The sequence below is a fragment of the Metopolophium dirhodum genome, chromosome 9, assembly GCF_019925205.1.
Source record: "Metopolophium dirhodum isolate CAU chromosome 9, ASM1992520v1, whole genome shotgun sequence".
In the NCBI taxonomy this organism is placed as follows: Eukaryota; Metazoa; Arthropoda; class Insecta; order Hemiptera; family Aphididae; genus Metopolophium; species Metopolophium dirhodum.
This window is the reverse complement of record NC_083568.1, coordinates 5,119,350-5,140,003: the sequence shown is the minus strand read 5'-3', so window position 1 is coordinate 5,140,003 and position 20,654 is coordinate 5,119,350. Positions and strand designations below refer to the sequence as shown.

The window sequence follows — 20,654 nt, the reverse complement described above, 5'->3', positions numbered from 1 at the left end:
CCTAAATCCAACCACTTCAAAATTGTTCGCTTTGACAGGCTTAACTTTTAATTTTTATTAAACATATAATATAATATAAAACAAGCCAAAAAAAATTTTCGGGGGGGAAGGCACGTGCACCCAGTGCCACCCCCTGGCTACGGGACTGATACTTCTAATATAATATTGTGCAATTAAAGGTAAGTAATTGTTCAAATGTAAGATAGAACAAAATTGTATAATAATTTAAATACATTACAGTATATTTTAAAGTGATTACATTTTAATTTTTTATTAAAATAGAAAAACTTTGTAATGGTAGTTTTTTTTAGTTAAGTAAATGTGATATACAACCACAGGCTTTATACTTATTCCTTTTTATATTCTGAGCGAAGCGATGAATGTATTGATTTTACAATGATGTGTGTTTTTTAATTTTTTAATTTTTTTTTGTGTCTGTTATCATCTTTTAGGACAGTAAAAGTGCTTGGATTTTCTTCAACATTAACTTTTCTGATAGGAAAATGAAACTAGTTGGTACTTTGGGGGGTCAAAAGTAAAAATTTCCCAGTAGTTTTCAAAAGTGACAAGAAAAACAAAAGAAAAATTAAGGAAAAACGGGAAAAAAATGGAAAAAAAGGAAAAAAATGGAAAAAAATTGGAAACTGAAAATGTCCGTAAACAGCTCAAAATAAGTCAAAATATTTTGAAAATGTTATGGTATCTAAAATGCTAATATAAACGTTCAGTCAAAATTGCATGTACTTACGGTCATTTGTTTTAGAGTTACACCAAAAGTGTACAAGCAGCAATTTGCTCAATTAATTCAAATTTCAATTCTCGGAACAGATTTAAGTGCAACATGTTTTCAACTGCTATCAACCAATTATTACATGCAGTTGAAGGATGGATTCATCGGCTGATAAATTCAGCAACAAATTTCTCATTAGAAATACATGCATGTAGGACGTAGGTATAATATATAAAATATTTTCGGAGTTAGAATAACTAATTTTTTTATGAATTCAGAATTTGCTTAACATACTTATATATGTTATTTTTACTTGAAGGGTAATAAACAAATGTATTATTATATCTATGAACTCCGTATACGAGGTTATAGCTCAGTTGGTACACGTATTAGCTATTATTATTGTAATTTATTGTAATTTTTAAATTCTAATTGATTTGGCTGAAATAAATAAATAAATATACCTATTATTGTTGTAAAATGTAATGTTTGATTTTTTTTATCATTCAAGCCTTGGAATGCTTTAAGAATGTTTTAGGCTTAAGAGGACGTCACGCCCGCATATTGTGTTGTCTCCGTCTTTGTAGTTCGTAACGTAGCAAATTTTAAATTCATCAAAACACGTGTAGCTCCGTTAGTTTAAAAATTAGAGTGAATTGAGTAATTGACCTGTTGTCAAATTTAGAAGTAAGATTATTATCTAGTGAACCTCGTTAGGTTAGGTTAGGTTAGTGCGTGTGTAAGACGGAGATAACAAATGTATGGTTACGATGTAATTAAAACGATCGACGGCATATTGATATCACAATAATATTTACCTACCTCCAGTGCCGCAACTACGCCAATTTTGGCCCGTGTGTAAATAAAATGAATGAACCCTCCCCTCCTCTACTACTTTTGAAAATTGAAAAATTAATCTATCGACTATTGTAAAATTAATTTTTCCAAATTTGAAATCATACTTTGGATCTTTGAGTTTTTACTCATACAAAATAAGGTTAACATAATTAAAACGCGTAGGTGCCTATGTATTTACAAATAAATAAATGTAATAATTTGTAGCCTTTTTTATTCATTTTTAATATAAATAATTATCAAATAACAAAAAATTGAACATAGGTACCATACATTAACAGTCAATTAGAAACTAAAAAATAAATACTGTACTCACTTAAAAAAATTATGCCTATCATTTGTTTATTATTTTATACATTTAATTATTCAAACAAATATCGCAACTAAGTTTTCACATACGTTATCAAAATGGATAGCTTATCGACCGACTTCAAAACACCGACTGTAGAAGACCCGCCTTTTGAACGTGCAATATAAAATAAATGCGTTTTTCTCGCATGACAAAAATAGTTACCAATAATTGAAACGCGTAAATACACTCGCACTACTAAACCGGTCAAAATGCGCGTTCCTTCGTGTGACGCACTTTAATCAATCGCAACCAAACTTTTTTAATTTCGGTTATACAGTCCGCAAAAGAAACGTTGATGTATGATAATGTTGTGTACAAAACAAAACCGATCTATTAATTTCAATCTTTATTAATAATTATTATCATAACAAAATGGTTTTATTGTTTCTTTCTATATATTTTTAAATTTTTATCATCGGGCCCGTGTGTTTAACGCAACACACCCGGTTATTGCGGCACTGCCTACCTCTATAATAATAATATTCAATTTTGCACTTGTATAAATGTATAATATTATAATGATGACGTCTAACGCGTATAAAGCATAAACCCACGATTATTCGACGTGCGTGCGGTGTCTAGAGTCCAAGAATCGGATCCCTACCTATAACTCGACGCGACGATTAGAATTTACATATTACCATAAAAATACGAAGACGTGATTTTGTTTCACAAAACGCTCAGCCGATTTAATACCGCTCGACGTAATATTCAGTGGACTGTGGAGATTCGTTCGCGCGCCACGGTTCATCAAATTGTGCAGTGCACCGGTAGATATTAATTATCCACATACCCTGCAGATAGGTTTAACGAAACGGAAATAATATTAATATGAAATAATGACATAATTAATACTTATTGTTATTAATTATTATGGTGTTCGCGACGCATGGATATTGGCAATGTTTCGTTTTACTGTCCATTATCGCGTCACAAACATATGCCGCAGACGCTCCGAGTGAGTATAAAATAAAATAATATAGGTAAAATGTATAATGATATTGTACTCATTTGCACAGAATATGCATACTATTACAGTACACATATATACCCACGCGATTAGAACAGTCGATTGATTGTACTGAGTGTAACATTATGTATGGTATAGGCATTAGCCGTTAGTCATTAGTAGGGCTCGGATTTATATGTATTAAAAAAACCAAAATATGTAAATATATATGTAATAATAAATCACTTTATATATTGTGATTAAAAAATAAAAATATGGAATACAAAAAAATTACAAAAAAATATAAAAAATTGCTTTATAAATGACATTATTAACTAATTTACTTATTTTACTACTATTATTCATTATTCATTTTGATTATCTTGGTCTTGAAAGCAATGAGATACCATAAACATAATCAAATTTTCAAAGTTAAATGAACTACGATTTGGTCGTAACACAGATTTGTACCGACTGAAGGAGCTCGACTTCCACCGAGGTAATGGGTGCAAATTTCATATTTGCAATGCCCAAAGCAGTGAGTTCAGCCGGAAATATTACACCATTAATTTCGCAATGTGTATCTCTAATTAATTTTAGGCAGTCTAAACCAGGATTTTTATGTAATACGCTGTGCATTTTTCTTTTACTGCAACTCCCAAGGGTCCTTGTACTTGTTCTATGCAATACAACTATTAATAAATCGTAAATTGTCGAAATATGTAGGGAAAAATGGAATTATTGAGAAATATGTAAAAATATGTACTTATGACAAAATATGTAAAAATATGTAAAATAAAATATAGTTCATTACAATGGAAATCCCTTGAAACGAATTTACCACTTACCTAAATTAATTTATCAAGTCACAGTAAAAATATGTATTTACATATAAATCCGAGCCCTAGTCATTAGGAACCATATTCTGACTTGAGTAAATTCATATAGTGGCAATTACGGGGTGCTTAGTTCCCCCCAGTTTTTTAATCATATTTTAGCTTATAATATAAAATATCAGGGTCTGTGCTGTTGATACAATATTCTAGCACACCCCTCCCCCCCACAACCAATTGATAAATAGCGTATGAAACAAAAAACAATATAATTATTAATTAATAACTTATACGTAGTATACATACTCGTAAGGAATAACATAATATATAACTGCTGTCGAATGCTGTAATATGCAGGAAAGCAGGTAGTACCTAAATATTGTTTCGAGTATCTATATAGGTATATTTTATTTTTATCGTTTCGCATTCATTAAAAATCCATTCATATTAGTTATAACTTATAAGCAATAACTCAAATTACCATACACATTATTTTATTCATTTACAATATTGTTATAACTATTATAACCTATAGGTATAAGTAGGCACGGTATAGGTACTGTTGTTAATTATTTTTTACAGGAAACTCTTTACTATAAACATAATATTTTTTTGTAGTTAAAAGTTGAACATGTAAGAAAATGAAAATAAATTACCATATAAATTAATAAGCAAATAGATAACTAATTAATACACCTACAATATGGACATATAAACAAAAACAGTTTAAATATACTTACCTTGAAATAAGTTTAAAAATAGTTTTAAAATCAATAGGATTATAATACGTAAAACAAATCTATAGATAGACAAAATTACAAATCATAATGTTTGCAATTAATTGATGTTAATGTATTTAGTAAAAACAAAATCTGAGGGAAATCAATTTTGTTATTTCTTAATTGGTGTACAAACATTATGTTAAGATAGTTTTAACAATTTTTGTGGAAATCAAGTGGAAATGTCAAAAGTTTTTTAAACCTATTGTTACAATAATGACGGGATCTGTCAACTCTGTCAACAAATTTATTAAATGATAGAAATTGTTGAAAAGAATTTTGTATATATTGTAAGTGTTTAAGCGATAATTATGGAATTAGGAGGATTTAAATTTATTCAATCATATAATACATTTTTCTGTGGGAGTTACGAAATTATATACATATAATATACGTACCTAATACCTTTAAAGGGCTTATATAGTTTTAGAGTTACACCAAAAATCAAAATCGGATTTAGTCGAAAACCTTAACGAAAAGTTTTGCGTGAAAATTCCTATTTTAAAAATTTTAAAAATTCCTATTTTTCTCAATTTTTTTTTTTGTTTTTCTCGGCACTTTTAAAAATTACTGGAATTTCAATTTTTGACCTCCTCAATGCACCAACTAGATTCACTTTCACATCGAACAAGAGATACTGCAGAAGTTGAAAATTGAAGCATTATTTCGACTACTTATCGCGTACACAGCCACAAAAAATAAATAAATAAAACATACATCATTGTAAAATCAATACATTCGTCGATCCCCGCTCAGAATATAAAATTAATTATATATTTCAATATAATGTTAATCATTGTATTTGACTAAAAGCTAATATAATAAAAAAAAAAAAAAAATAATGTTAATCTGCAAATGTCGAATCTATAACGTAAGATAGTAATTACTAATAAGTAATATTACCATGTAGTCGATGCTAATATATATTATAAAATTATAATATTTCTCTTCTTCTTCTTGCTCAGCTTGTTTTGTTATCTACGTTCTGATGCAGGTAAAGAAGAATGTTGGTGGACCGGATGCCAAAAGACCACGTGGGCCGTGACGGGATGCGATCAGTACAATCGGACGAAGAATAACGTCAGAGATTGCGACGGCGGTTCGGAGTATTACTGCTGTCCGCCCGACCTGAACGCGGAGCCAGCCGAAGACTGTTGGTGGTCGGGGTGTCAACCGAAAGACCGGAGCGGTCGCGGGTGTCCGACGAACACGGTTCGGATCGGTTCACAGACCTGTCCCGGCGGCGATCTGTTCCAGTGCTGTTCGAGGAGCACTCCCGTCAATGGCAACGGGTAGGTAGATATAATCTAATCTAAAAAAGTAGACTTTACTCACGAGCTCCTTCAGGGTGAGGGTGCCGGGAGGGGCCATGGCCCCTCACTATTTTAGTTAATATGAATTATTTTATCACTTGTAATATTATAAGCAGGACGTGTTAAATGCACTATAAACCGTGAAATATTAATTATTATTAATAATTATGCAAAATAAACTCAATATAATTAATTCATAATATTTATATCTATATACACGGCTTTAAAGAAACCTACAGCAAAATAATATTGTTATGCCAGGTTGCATAAAATATTGATTAATTATCGTTTATTAGTGCTTCACTAAATTTTAATGAGCCATAAATGTATAGGTACGTTTTAAGTTTTGTTTTAAATATTATATTGTACAATAAACAGGCCCTAAAGCTTAATAATTCATCATCGTTTACACAACACTTACCTTATATCTTCATCTACTAAACTATTACGAATACCTTTCAAACATACGGTTAAACCGTCCTATAGGTAATATAGGTATACAAAATAAATAAATTTGCTTGTTGACCAAATTGGACAAGTTCTACGTAAATTTAACTAATAACGTAAATAGGTGAATAGTACAAGTCAAAGCCGTGAATAAAAATTAACAAATTCTTACTTTAAAAAATTAAAAATAATGTTTTACAACAATAATAATAATATCTACATTAATATACTAGGGTAGGTAAATATTTTATGGTTATTAAATTTATCAACGATTTCTACTGTGCTTTTGGTCTCGTCGATATTCCCTTTCAACTGTAAAACAAACAATATTATTTTGACCATCAGGATGTACATTAAATAAATTAATAATCTATACAATACGTGCACTGTTAAAATTGTGGTATTATATACATTTTACAAACATTAATAATATTATACTCTTATATTGTTTAATATATTATTATATATTTATATGTATATATTACGCATTCAAACAATGGTACAAGAATTAATTATAATCATAATAATCACGTATATATATGTGTGTGTGCGGCGATTGTTAAAAGTGTCATTACCTATCCTATTCTCATTGCAACAAAGTTGTCAAACTTTTGTGATTCTGCCGTACAGTCATTTCAGTTTTTATTAAACTAGGGCAATTTTTCACAGCTTTTCCGATTCAAAATTGTTTCACTCAGATTTTCATAGCATAGTGCTATAGTGGTTAACATAGGGGGGCAGTGTGATAAATGTGCCGACTTAAGGTTGATGTAAATACTAGACTGGGTCAAATGTCCCAGTTGCCCCCCCCCCCCTCCAAATGACGCCATTGCTGCCGTACATTCTACATTGTATCATTTATGAGATACCATACACATTATATAATATTATATACATAAATACTTCTAATAATTGCAATAAATATAAATCAATAACGATTCAACCACCAATCTTCATGTCAGATATTTAATCGTGGAAAGTGTTTTTAGTATCTCGGAAATAGGAATGTCAAACATGGCTAATAAATAACCACGTGCTTAATATGTTAATAAAATATTATGCAAACAATGAATATCAACAAGTAGATAGAACAAGAATAAAAGTAACGTTTGATGAATAATAATTCCATTGTAAGAGGATAATTATTGCATTATGCACTATACAGTCTAAATAAAACGAGATCATATCAGTGAAAACGTTTAAATATGCTATATTTAAATTATAATTAGCCTAACTCAATTTAAACTACCTACCTAATTAATAATACTATTCAAATATTGATTATACTCTGGTGAGGTTACTGATAGGAAGTGTTAATATACTGTTTACCAATATTAAAATTTTATCGGTGGATAATGTAGGTGCGTAAATATGTTAATATAACTTTATTTTGACATTAGTTTTAGTTTTAATTTTATTTCACTAACTTAATTTATTACGCCATCCAATTAAGTTAACTATATTCCGGAATACATAAAAACGTGATTAAAAATAAACCTAACGAGTGGGTCACTGTATAAATGATGGAATTAAATGATATATGTAATATTATTGTATAAGAAAAACGATTCTGAGCGGAGACGGTTTGCCAGAGTGGATATTTTATATCATATTTATATTGTTATTACTTATTATCATTATACGGTAGCCGGTAAGTTGAATATATTTTATAAAATTACAAAAAAATAACTATAAAAAACGGTGATTTCATATTTTAGAGATTCTTTGGTTAAAGAATCACTTAGATACGTTGAACCTTGTTTTAAATTTTTAATCCTTAGCTATAAAAGTTGTATATTTTATATACTTTTAACTACAAAATCATTTTTAAATTTTAAATTTGATAAATGTTGTCAAAAGTTGAACTTTAAATGATTATAAAAAAATTGTGCCTACGTATTTTTAATATTTTTAAACTATTATCGCAAGAACATATCAGGAGCCTTGTATTTATTTATTTAATTTCAAGCTTTTTGACCCATATAAATACAATATTATTGGCTTTTATGTATAAAAAACTAAACAAATTGAAAATTGAAAATGTCCGTAAACAGCTCAAGAACAGTCAATATATTTTGAAAATGTTATCAAATATAGGAATTGATAAAATAAACATATGATATAAATTTCAAGAGTCTACGGTTATTCGTTTTTGAATTATAACAAAATAAGAAAATCATTACTTGAGAAATCGAGTAAAATCTTGTAAAAATTTGAACTTCAAACGTTCATAAAAATGTAATTTGACTTTCGAGTAGACATTTTTTTTGTTAAAAGTAAATAAACTTATGAGGAATCTTTAATTCAATTTTCAAATCTTATATTTAAAAAGAATAATACGACACAACTCCACGCGCCGCTGTAGTAGGGACGGCGTCTGACCGTGACGGAACGAAAACTGTTCACCGCCGGGTAATGATCTCATTTTGAACAGAGCATACAATTACATTATATCTAAAATTGATGATAAATAATAAAATCTATAAAATATTTACCTAATGGCTAATACTTTGTTTGTTACAGCACAAACGAAGCAGACAAATATGACGTAGAAGAGATATCAGGCACGTCGTTTACGGATTACGTTAGATATTTGCTTTTGAAGGGTAACAATTTCACGATTAGGCCCGACAAACTGCGGTGCGATCTTGTCGATGTGGAAAAGTCTCATATATTTCGCGTGAAAAATGAAGGGATACGCGTCTGTGATCTGTGCCCGAACTTTCCACAACAACGGTACCAAAACGTGTATCTGGACTCGGATCCCATGGATGTACGGGAAAACTTCGATTTTCCGGATTGCTTTGGGCTGTGCTTCGTGACCAGTAACTGTGTGGCTTTCAGTTACGATCACGCGGCGAAAAAATGTTACGCATTTGCTAGTACAGACGGAAACTTGGAGGAGGAATACCGCTGGACCACAGTGTTTATGACACAGCCGACTGGAGTGTTGTATGATTGGATGTATTCAAGGCATACATTAGCTGCCGGCGCAGTTTACATGAGTAGGACGCAAGAAGGCACGTTCTTGGCCTGTCTGGACAAGTGTAACGCTCAAAGAGAATGCAATGTCGTCTCATATTCACTAACGAACTCGACGTGCACGACTTACCGGGACGTAGAAAATCAGTTGCAACGAGTCGATTTTGAATACGGTTATGTATCAGCGTTTCGTATGGAAGTCTTACCGATGGGAAACGGAAAAAAATGGCGTTTTTATGAGACGGGTGACGACAATTTATTGTCCTTAAAACCGATAAAAATCAGTAACGAACCGTGTGCTTTGTCAAAAAACGATACTCACAATAGTTTTTATTCTAAACCATGTTTTACATCTCCATCTCAAGGATGTAACGTAAAGACGGGTTGCAAAACATGTTATTACCCAGAGAAAGTGAGTAGCACTGAAAATCTGAGCGTTTGCCCAGATAGCGATTTATATTATTTAGAAAGAATCGACAAGCTTATAGACACTGAAATGAGTAGATGTTTAAATAATTCTGAATGTATGGGGTTTGGATTGAATTCCGAACTGGCTGAAACGATAACTATAGCAAACTTTGGTCAACATCAATATTTGAAGTCATTTATGTTAAAATATCCTAAAAAAAACAAATTTGGTGTACACAAGTACCTCAAGAATTACGAGTTTATTGAAAACCTTGAAATTAAACCTTTACCGAATTCAGTAAACACCATACAGATTTTACGCGAAGTCACATTTGACAAATGTCTATCTGATTACGAAAAATCAAATTATAAACGCATGTCTTACTCCGTAAGCGAAAGGAAATGTTCAATGTCCTCTGAATTCGTGCAACTGATAGAAAATAAAAATGTTTTAACTTTGTTTAAAAAACCTTCATTTTTATCTTCGACATTGAATTATATACGCACTCCAGGATTACGTCTGGATCCTAAGTTATCAGTAAATAAAATCGACTGTAAAACAAACTGTGAAGAAACGTGTGCAAAGATCTGTAATCAGCCATCTAATGAATGGTGCGCATACGTATATTTAGAATATTTTATTGATTCTTCGAGATGTCACTTTTTTAATTCTCAAGAAACAAGTTTGAAAATGGAACCATCGACAAATTCAATGATTCTTGTTGCTCAAAGTAAGTCAAATTTTACGCTGGCCGCGTTTGATCAAGTAAATCCATTTAGCCAAGACGAGAACATGATATTGGGATGTTTTTCCGGTACAAATGAACAAACACAAACGTCGTTGACAGTCTTTGGAAATCCTAGTGGAACGACTGAAGTGGCAAAAAGGCGTAAAAGAGGATTTTTTGACTGGATAGGCAAAGCGGTGAAATCGGTAGCTAATACAGTGGTAAACGCTGTAAAAGACACAGTAAAAGGGGTCGTTGACACAGCAAAAGGAGTTGTGAAGGCTGTAGATAAAGTAGTCAAAGGTGATTTAAAAGGAGCAAAAAATGCTATTACTAATATACCCATAGTGAAAGACATAAAGAATGCGGTGGAATTTGGTGGGGCCGTTATTACTGGAGACTGGGACACCGCGAAAGAGAAAGGAATTGATTTATTGGGATCATCGCTGGTTGATGTCGGTCTTACTGTTATAGCGCCGGGTGTAGGGAAAATCATTGGTACAGGGTTAAAATCCATAGCTAAAGGGTCCAAGACGGCTGTTAAGAATATAAAAAAACAATCCGATAAAGTAGAACATACAATTAAACCAAAACAAAACAATGTAAATAAAGAAAACAAAAATGGAAAACTGAAACCTAAAGACAAAGATAAGAAAAAAGAAGACGTCGATCGTTGTGAGAGCCGACGCACACGGACAACCAGCTCACAAAAAGGAAAGCATAGTTGTAAACGAGCCGAGTGCGACGCACCAAAGGGTGTTCGTTTTTCTTTGACAGAGTCATTTGAAAGTTGTAGCAAAAAACAAGTTGGATCTAAATGTCATTACGAGTGTAAGGTAGGATATGAAGAAAAAGGCCCAAGTGCAACGTGCACCAAGAAAACAAATCAAATGACCGCGTGGGATCCACAACCAGAATGTTCCTTGTATAAGTGCAGTGATTCAATGTTCCCCATAGTTGCTGTGAAAACTCCAAAGATCGAAAGTCTTACTTCAATTCCGACAAGTAAATATATAGTCGTGTATGTAGTTATGTTCGACAAATCGCGAAAACTACCCGTGTGGTCAGTAGCTTTACACCAAAGTAATCAATTCCAATCCAAAAGGTATGTTAATCAATCGTTTTATACTAAAATAATAGTGAGCAATAACGGTGCATTATTTAATTATATTTTATTTTAATGTTAATATAGCTACAATGACGCCAAAGACGTTGGTCGAAAAAGTTTCTTTAGGTATCCGTGCACTGCTTTACTTCAACATCAGGCTGTTGGTAGCGATTATAGCAATTCTGGATGGGATCAAGGACATTTGACTCCCGCAAATATAGCTCGGTGGTCTGAAAAAGCTTCGAAAAGTACATTTTCATTCATAAATATTGCCCCTCAGGTACCGTACATAAACGAACATCCCTGGCAAAAATTAGAATTTCACGTGGAGTGTTTTAGTACGAGACGTCGTACTCTCGTCGTTACTGGCGTTTGTAAAGAATCATTAGGTTTAAAAATCGGGAAAAAAAAAATTGATGTCCCCAAGTGTTTTTGGAAAATGTTGTGCTATAAAGATGAAAAAAATAAAGAGCAAGTCGTGGGTTTCATCGGGGATAATTCACTCATAAAACCCAGTACGATAGCTGATAGAGAAAAAGACATATTCACTGCGAGATCGCAATCGGAAATCGAAAAACTATACGACAGTACATTGGGCAATCCATGGGTTAAGTCGATTGAAGTGACGGCTGGTCGAGAAGTCGGTATTAATCCTGGATTTGACAACGATGCAGATTCAGGGACGATATGGTTGCCGGTGAACGTATTTGATTGTATGAACGTTAAAACAATTGACGATCACGAGAAAAAAGAATGGGAAGATAAACTAATGAGTAAAAAAAGAAAGCAAAAACGAGATATTTCAGATCGATTTTCTAGGGGCTGTACACCGTCGGAACTAGACGAGAAACAAGAACTGTTCGATCTAATCAAAAAACGTCAAGCTGCAGTGGTGGGTGATTCGGCGGGTGATGACGACAATGATTTGGAGGACGAAAATTCACCTCCGAGTGGTAATGTCGAGGTGTCAGTACAAAACTGTGGTAAACGTATCATCGGGTATTACACTTCGTGGGGATTAAAGAAGATAAGGAGCGATGCGTTGGCCAAGCTGACGCACGTAATTTATGCTTTTTTGGAAATTCGCGCCGACGGCACCGTCGACCTGGGATCACCGGACATAGCACACAGTCCTAACGTAGAAGAAGAAACTGCCAAAGCACGGAGTAGGCTGGAGCATCTCATGAACTTGGCTAAGTTCTACCCACATGTAAAAGTCATGTTTGCCGTTGGAGGATGGGAAAATTCTCAGTATTTCAGTAGAATTGCCGCGTCATCCGATAGCAGGGTGAGGTTTATTGCTTCTGTTGTTAAACTCATAGAAAAATTTGGTACGTCAATACAATTATTAAGTTATATCATATAATAATTATTTTTATTACTTATACGTGACTGTATTTGTTTGTTGTCGGGTAGGTTTCGATGGGGTGGACATTGACTGGGAGTATCCAGTGACCGGTGGAGCCGTAGAAGGTGTGCCACAAGATAAAACTAATTACGTTCTTCTCATGAAAGATTTACGGCAGGCTCTGGATGTTTTTGCCGCGGACGCAGGTGCTTATATTATTATACTAAAGCGTTTCATCACATTTTGAATACATAAATTTTCATTCTTTCTGTTTTAGGACGTAAAAACAAATTTCTCATATCTTTTGCCGGAGCTGCTGGACAATGGACACTGGATCCAGGTTTTGATTTGCCAGGATTGCTACAGTACGCAGACTTTGTGAACGTAATGACCTATGATTTCTTCGGTGCTTGGTCAAGTAAATGGGGCGCGTACACGGGACCACCGGCACCACTGTATTTTGGAATGCCACCTAGGTTTTCTGGCAAAACCAACGTGGACTGGACCATTAAATATTACACTTGCAAATCCAAACTTCCTCATAAAATCAACATGGGTATTCCGTTTTATGGTCGGTTTTGGAATAACGTCGGTGACTCTGTGGATGGGAAGGACCAGATGTGGCGAACGGCGAACGCGGTAAACGGTGTTTTCCAGGGTGGTTATACACCGTGGTTCAAGATAAAAAAAGACCATTTGTCGGACCAACGTTTCGAACAAAGTTTTCATGAAAAGAGTAAATCGCCGTACGCTTGGAACGCAGCCACTAAAGTTTTTTTAGGTTACGAAAATAAGAAGTCTTTAGAGTATAAAGTCAAGTATGCGGCCGAAAAAAATGTAGGTGGTTTGATGATTTGGTCTGTAGATTTGGATGACGACGATCTCACACTTTTGAATACTGTGTACACCGCACCCTTATGTGACAAAACGAATCCTAATGACGTTAATCACAAATGTTCACCAATAGATGAAAAACGTTGGTACGTATAAATTATATAATAGGTAATACCTACAAGGAGTTATACATTTTGGAAACTCTTATTGATTACTGTTTGTATATTTTTATACATACATATAGCAATAACACTACTGCACATTTATTAGGTAAAATATTTTATCACATCATTAATTAGTCCTAATATTAGTCAAATCCCAGTTTCCAAACTTTTTGAACACCTTGTATAATATAAACACCATACATAAAAACAACTTTGATGGATGCAATATTTAAAAATTTAATTAATGTCATGTCTTGTATATAGGTGGACATCTGAAGATGGAGATGACTTTGCAGGGTTGTGTGGTCGCTCCGCTCCATTGTACAAAGGTTATTACCCAGTATGCGATCCGGACGATCCTGGTTACAGCTGTTGCGGACCGTCTGGATATTGTGGATCTGGTGATAAATACTGTGATTGTCCAACGTGCAAGGACTTTGGAAATAATCCGAAAATAATATTGGACGAACCAATCAAACCAACCGTTCCCGTATCGTGGTATTTCCTAGACGCGAAAGAAGGCCTGCGCGGAAGGTACCTAACATTTTCCAAGTGTAATCATAACATTAATATAAATCTTTTATATTATAATTATTGTTTACATGCATACAATTAACGTGAAAGTATTATTTTTATGATATACGTGTACATGTATGTAGATGTGGCCGAAAGATACCAAAAATCAACGGCGTGTTTCCCACCTGCAATCCAGACGACGAAAATGCGTATTGCTGTTCTAACGGCAACTATTGCGGTAAGGGAGCTGATTTCTGTGACTGTCAAGGGTGCGTGAATTTCAAAACGAAACCATCGTACCGATTTGGACCAAAGAAGTGGTGGACCCTGGAAGATGGAGAAAAGAGAGCTGGCACGTGTGGTCCGAAAGCGGACAAGGTTGATGGCAAATACGAGGCCGAGTGCGAACCCAACACCAAATTTAGCTGTTGTAGTCCAAACGGGTACTGCGGTTCCGGATCGGATTATTGCGATTGCAAAGGCTGTAAACGATTTTAAAAACATATTTTACACATTCTTAGTTATTCCGTATCAAAATAGTGATTTTGTTAAACATTTATTGTTAGGTAAGCACCTACTCACTCATATTGATTTTTTTAAAACTTATAACTTACCTCTATTTCTAATGATTTAATGTGGCCATGTGCGCAAATTTATTATAATTTATTAATCGATACAATTTTACTGTAATATTAGGTACTTAGGTGCAATTGTAAGACAATCATAAACTTTTTTACTAACTCAACATATTATTTAAATTATGTACCTATATTTTATTATAATAACAATAATATTATATTATATTATATTAATTATTTCATACATATTTATAACTTATAAAACTGGAAAGAATGTATGCGTTGATCATATCGAAAATTAACAATTAATTAATCAATAGTAATTAGTAGTGATAGTAGGTACCTATTTAATATAATTGTATTATATCGATTTTATTACGTTTTGATTTATGGTCGGCAAACATATTATAAATTAATATTAATTAATTAATAACATTGATTAATTGATACTAGTATTTATATTTTATAATCAATGCTAATAATTATACAGGGAAGACCGAGGAATTGATTTTAAAACGGCGGAATCAATAACTAACATCAATAAAATTATCGATGGAAAAACTACATGCCACAGCTGATAACTACGCGTTTTACGTGGGCGATCAGAAACTATCATAGTCGGAGCCATGACTAAAATATAGATGGGTATCATCACAGTTTTTGAAACGCATCCTCCGCTCTTTACTATATCGTGATTCTCCACTTTTTATTGGCTGTCAATTATATACATACATATTACAATATAACTAAGGAAACAATCAACCAATTAGAAGTGGAGGACCACGACATGGACCGGAGGTTAAAGATATGTTTATACTGAAAAAAAATATTATTACTGTGATGATACCTATCTATTTTTTTGTCATGGTCGGAGCGTATGGTATTAGTTATAATCATAGAAAAGAGATTATACAATATTTTTGTATGTATAAAAGAACAAACAGCGGCGGCTGATGAGACACAGCAGATCCCGCACAGTATAGTCAAATCTCTCTTTGGCGCAGTCGTTTTAAAATATTCATAACTTGCTTTAAAATTTAAGTTTAAAAAATCCTATGAGGTTACTAGATAATATTCTACTTCTAAATTTGATAAAAAGTGAATTTGCTCCAATATCAATCATAACAGGGTTAATTAGGATTTGTTTTCTAAAACGCCGGTACCTATACCTACCTATTCAAAACGTTTATGTTGTAACACATTGATATATTTGCGATATCTACTCTAATTTTCTGGATATCAAATCGCTGAACGATGGTAATAATAATTATTATTTATAATCTCGACGTAAAATGTGCGATAAACATAGTATTGTAATATAATAACAAATATAGCAGGGCTTGAAACCGTTATTAAATTAATCGGTTACCGCGTTAGTAGTCTGTAAATCAGTTGCATATTACTTGCAATATGGTTTTAGTTTTTTACGTTCGCCATCAAAAACGTGCATAATGAAAGAAGAACGTTTGTCAGGGACGTAGGTATAGATTATTAAGAGGGGGGGGGGGGGGGGGGTAAAAAAAAATCAAAATACAATGAATACGTAAACATGGATAGATCAAACAATGAATAGCGTCAAAAACGTGCTGTGTCGGTCACCGTGGCAAGATCGCGAACGACAACTATCAGTTGACATCGGCGACCGGCAGCAGTGAACGTTTTAAATATAAACGACAAAACGAAAAACAATTTTAAATAAATAATTCTGATTGTAGTTATATAATAAAAATTATAAAATGTAATAAATTACCTACTTTGGCTGGAAAATAATATTTAGTTGCACGCAAACTGAGGTCTGAGACAACTGCAACGCGCAACAGCTCCAGGATAAATGACTTGATGTAAATCGGTGATTACGTAATTTCAAACACGGTGATAAATTCTTATACTATTAACATAAATTATATGAAAATTTTCATATAATCTGTGCTATTAATAAACTATTATTAGCAGTATTCCTGGTACAGCTGTATGCGTCGTGGGTCAAATTAAGATACTAGCGTCGGGTACGCAATTTTCTAGTTAAAATTATATATATATATATATATAACTATTACAATATAGAATATAACATTAGATATCTATTTAGATAATCATTATTTTTCGTAACAAACGCGTACTTGTAAAACTGTATTACAAAAATATTGATCTTCGTTCTTGATTATAATTTAGTAATATATTAATTGTTTTCTTATGTTTAAATTAAAAGTTATTGTTGTTGTTTGTAGTATCTACATGCAATTTTTTCCTGATTATTATTATTATATTAACCGATTGGTATTTTTTTAATGGGGGGGGAGGGTTGAACCATAGAGTAACCCTCCTAACCTAACCCTTAATAAGTTTGTGTTACAACAGTTAAATAATATTGGTACACCAGTATGGCAGTATATCATCATATTATAGATTAAAATATATACCTAACTGTTTATTTTTATAAACTGTTACTTTTATTTGCTTTTTCAGTGTTTAAAACATTTGTATGAAAAAGAATATTTTTGCATATAAAAGATTTTTTTGATGAAATTATAGAGCATAGAAGAATCTTATTTTCAAGAGCTTATTTTTAAGCGCATATAAATCCGGTTTCTACTTATAACACAATATATCATGACGTATACATATTGTGTTCATATTTATATTTTTATTTGATATACAATCTATATTTTATACAATTAACAATTAGTTATTATTTTCATTTTAATATATTATTATATTTTGTTATAGCAGGCACATGGTAATTATTAATTAGGAGTAGAGTATACATGTGTTCACAATTATATTTATATTTCTAGGCTTTTTTCCGCGAATCGTTATTAATTCAACATTTGAACTTTAAATGCTTTCAAAAAAAAATGTGATCATTGAATTTTTTAATTTATTAAATGTCATTGTAACAATATATTAAGAGTCTTAAATTATATTTTCAAAGTTTTTTACCCAACAAATAACATTTTATTGACATTCATAGAAAAAAAATCTAAAAAAATTGGAAACTGAAAATTTCCGTGAACAGTTCAAAACAAATCGAAATATTTTGAAAATGTTATCTTGTATAGAAAAAGCTTATATAAACAACCAGTAAAAAAAATGTGAATCTACGGTAATTTATTTTAGAGTTACAATAAAAACCAAAATCGATTTTGTCAAAAAACCAATTTTGCTTTAAAATTCTGGTTTTTCTTAAATTCTTTTTGTTTTTCTTGGTGCTTTAGAAAACTACTGGGAATATGGGATTTTGACCTTCCCAATGCACCAACTAGATTCACTTTCCCATCGAATTTAAGTTGAAAATCGAAGCATTATTTGACTAGTTATCATAGGCGTGCGCAGAGTTTCAAGTCGGGGGCAGCGAATATTTTTGCCGGCCCATACATGGGTATTAAGTTAATATTTTTAAGCTCAAAATCAAAATTTAACCTTTGACCTTTAAATAAAACTATTTCAAACGATAATCATTGGTTAATCATAAATTGTTTTTGCTCAACACCGGTATACCATATCAACATTTTTCCTACTGATGCCAACAGTTTCATTTTTTTCTCTCGGATTTTCTCAGCACCACCTTTACGTTTATTTGAATTCATTTGAATTATATTTTTAACAACTAATATTAAAAGTATAAAAAGATTCAAAATAATTAAAATTGCACTGCACCAATCCTTGTACAGTTGACAGTTGTATAAATATAATACACTAATACTTATATAATATTATAAGAAAAAAATAAAACTGTTAAACGTATGTTAACAACAAAACAATGTTGCATAAATGCGTGATATAAGATATTATACGCGACTGCCGACTAGTGCCGACTAGGCGAGTATGCATCAACAACAATCAACAGCAAATATGACAATGACAAATAAAGTAATGTAATAAAGTATTAACTGCAATAGAATGAGGGAGTGAGGGACAGTGGTAAATTGATAATGAAATTATTAATAGTATCTGTGTACTGCATCGTTATGACGGAACACGGGAATCATGTTTATTTTTAGTTTTCATTTTTCAATCAATTATACTATTGTCTATTACTATATAGATAACTTCTCATATTATGCATTTATGCACATGATAGTATGATACATCTGTAATAAATAATGGTCATAGAATACTGTAGAACGTAGAAGTCTGTTGTCGATGTGTTTTTTTTGTCTTTTTGGATAACCAACTCATTTTTTATTTTTTACCGGTGTGTTGGCCCAGCTTGGACCAGTTCGGCCCATGCAATATTCAAACCGTCCAGGGGCAGCAAGAGCACACCTTGCTGCCCCTGTGCGCACGCCTATGCTAGTTATCGTGTACACAGTACACGGACACAAAAAAAAATAAAAACACACATCACTGTAAAATCAATACATTCATCGCTTCACTCAGAGTCTAAAATGTGATATAGGTACCTAACCTATTGTAAAATAGAAACTTAACCTATTTGTTACTTTAATGAAAGCGATGCCGACATGACATCATTGGAGAGAAAATTGGCTCAATGTGGCTTTAATGCCTTTAACCTAATCTTATATAATAGGTTTAAAACAATTTGGCAGTCAGCCTCCTCCCAACACCCTGAAATTTGACTAAATTAATGTAGCCAACAATTACAACACACAAATTTACAATTATTGTCAAAATAAGAAATAGAAGTTATTTATCCCGTGCGACCGGCCGACTCATAACCAGTTAATACGGCTTACCTTAACGTCATCATACTCATCTGGGTATTTTGTTTACATTTATATAGGCTCGGTCCACGATGTAGTCATAACTCTGCGTCAGAAAGAGGGTCGCAATTTAATGAGTGCTAAGAAGGCCGATTCTTCAAATAATTCTGTATAGTGGTATGCACATTAAACCTTAAGGAACAAATTTAGTTTACTTCCCAAGCGATTGTTTGGAAATGTTAGTATTTTTATGCTCAACGTGTTTGTGAAATCAGAATTTATCTATCTTACTTACTTTTTTAATAAAAAAGCATACAAGTTCTAACATTTCCAAAAAATTTAAATTCTTAGTATTTTAAACTCAAAAACAGTATGGTGGAAATGTGGAATAGATTGGTATGTTTTGGCTAAAATAACTGTCCGCCACATATCCACCTATGTACCTAACGTACCTATTAGGTATATTTTTGATTTATGATATAAATGAAGTATATTTATCATTATTATTGCAACTTGCAAGTGGTATGAGATACACATGATTACATAACAATCAATCATAAATTGTAGTATTGTACCATTATATTATTATAATAAAACAAATTACAAGGTAAGGCTATACTTTTATAGTTATATATATATTACGCAGTGTTTGGAAGGAATGAATTCCTTTTTATAAAAAAAGAACGAGGAAATGAACTAGTTCTTTTTTTCAAGGAAAAATAACAAAATTGTTTCGTTCCTTTCTAGTTCCAATAATTTACACAGATAATTATGTAAATAATTGAAATTAAGATTTTTTTTTTAATGTGTATAATGTATATTGCTAATTAGTGATCGTTATCGAGTATCGAAGTTAAGACAATCGGCATACGTTAGCCAACAATTTAATTTTGAAGAAAATCTCAAAATAGAATTATAAAATATGTACCTATCTATACTTGTAGTTATATATTATAATTAAAAATTAAAGAAGTATGCATATGAAAAAAAAAGTGATTAAATAAGAATTTTTAATTTATTTGGAACTAAAAAAGGAACTCGTTCATTTTCCAAAGGAACGAATTCT

At 32.2% G+C, this 20,654-nt stretch overlaps 1 protein-coding gene across 1 annotated transcript; it reads left to right on the top strand.

Moving 5' to 3' along the window:
* The first annotated feature begins 2,613 nt into the window (after positions 1–2,613).
* Positions 2,614–15,314, top strand: LOC132951570 (uncharacterized). The gene is made up of 8 exons (XM_061023341.1): positions 2,614–2,895; positions 5,493–5,790; positions 8,782–11,481; positions 11,569–12,815; positions 12,901–13,038; positions 13,110–13,812; positions 14,095–14,364; positions 14,490–15,314. Exons 1-8 carry the CDS (start codon positions 2,811–2,813, stop codon positions 14,842–14,844), a joined length of 5,796 nt encoding a protein of 1,931 aa, XP_060879324.1. The 5' UTR covers positions 2,614–2,810; the 3' UTR covers positions 14,845–15,314.
* The last annotated feature ends 5,340 nt before the right edge of the window (positions 15,315–20,654 follow it).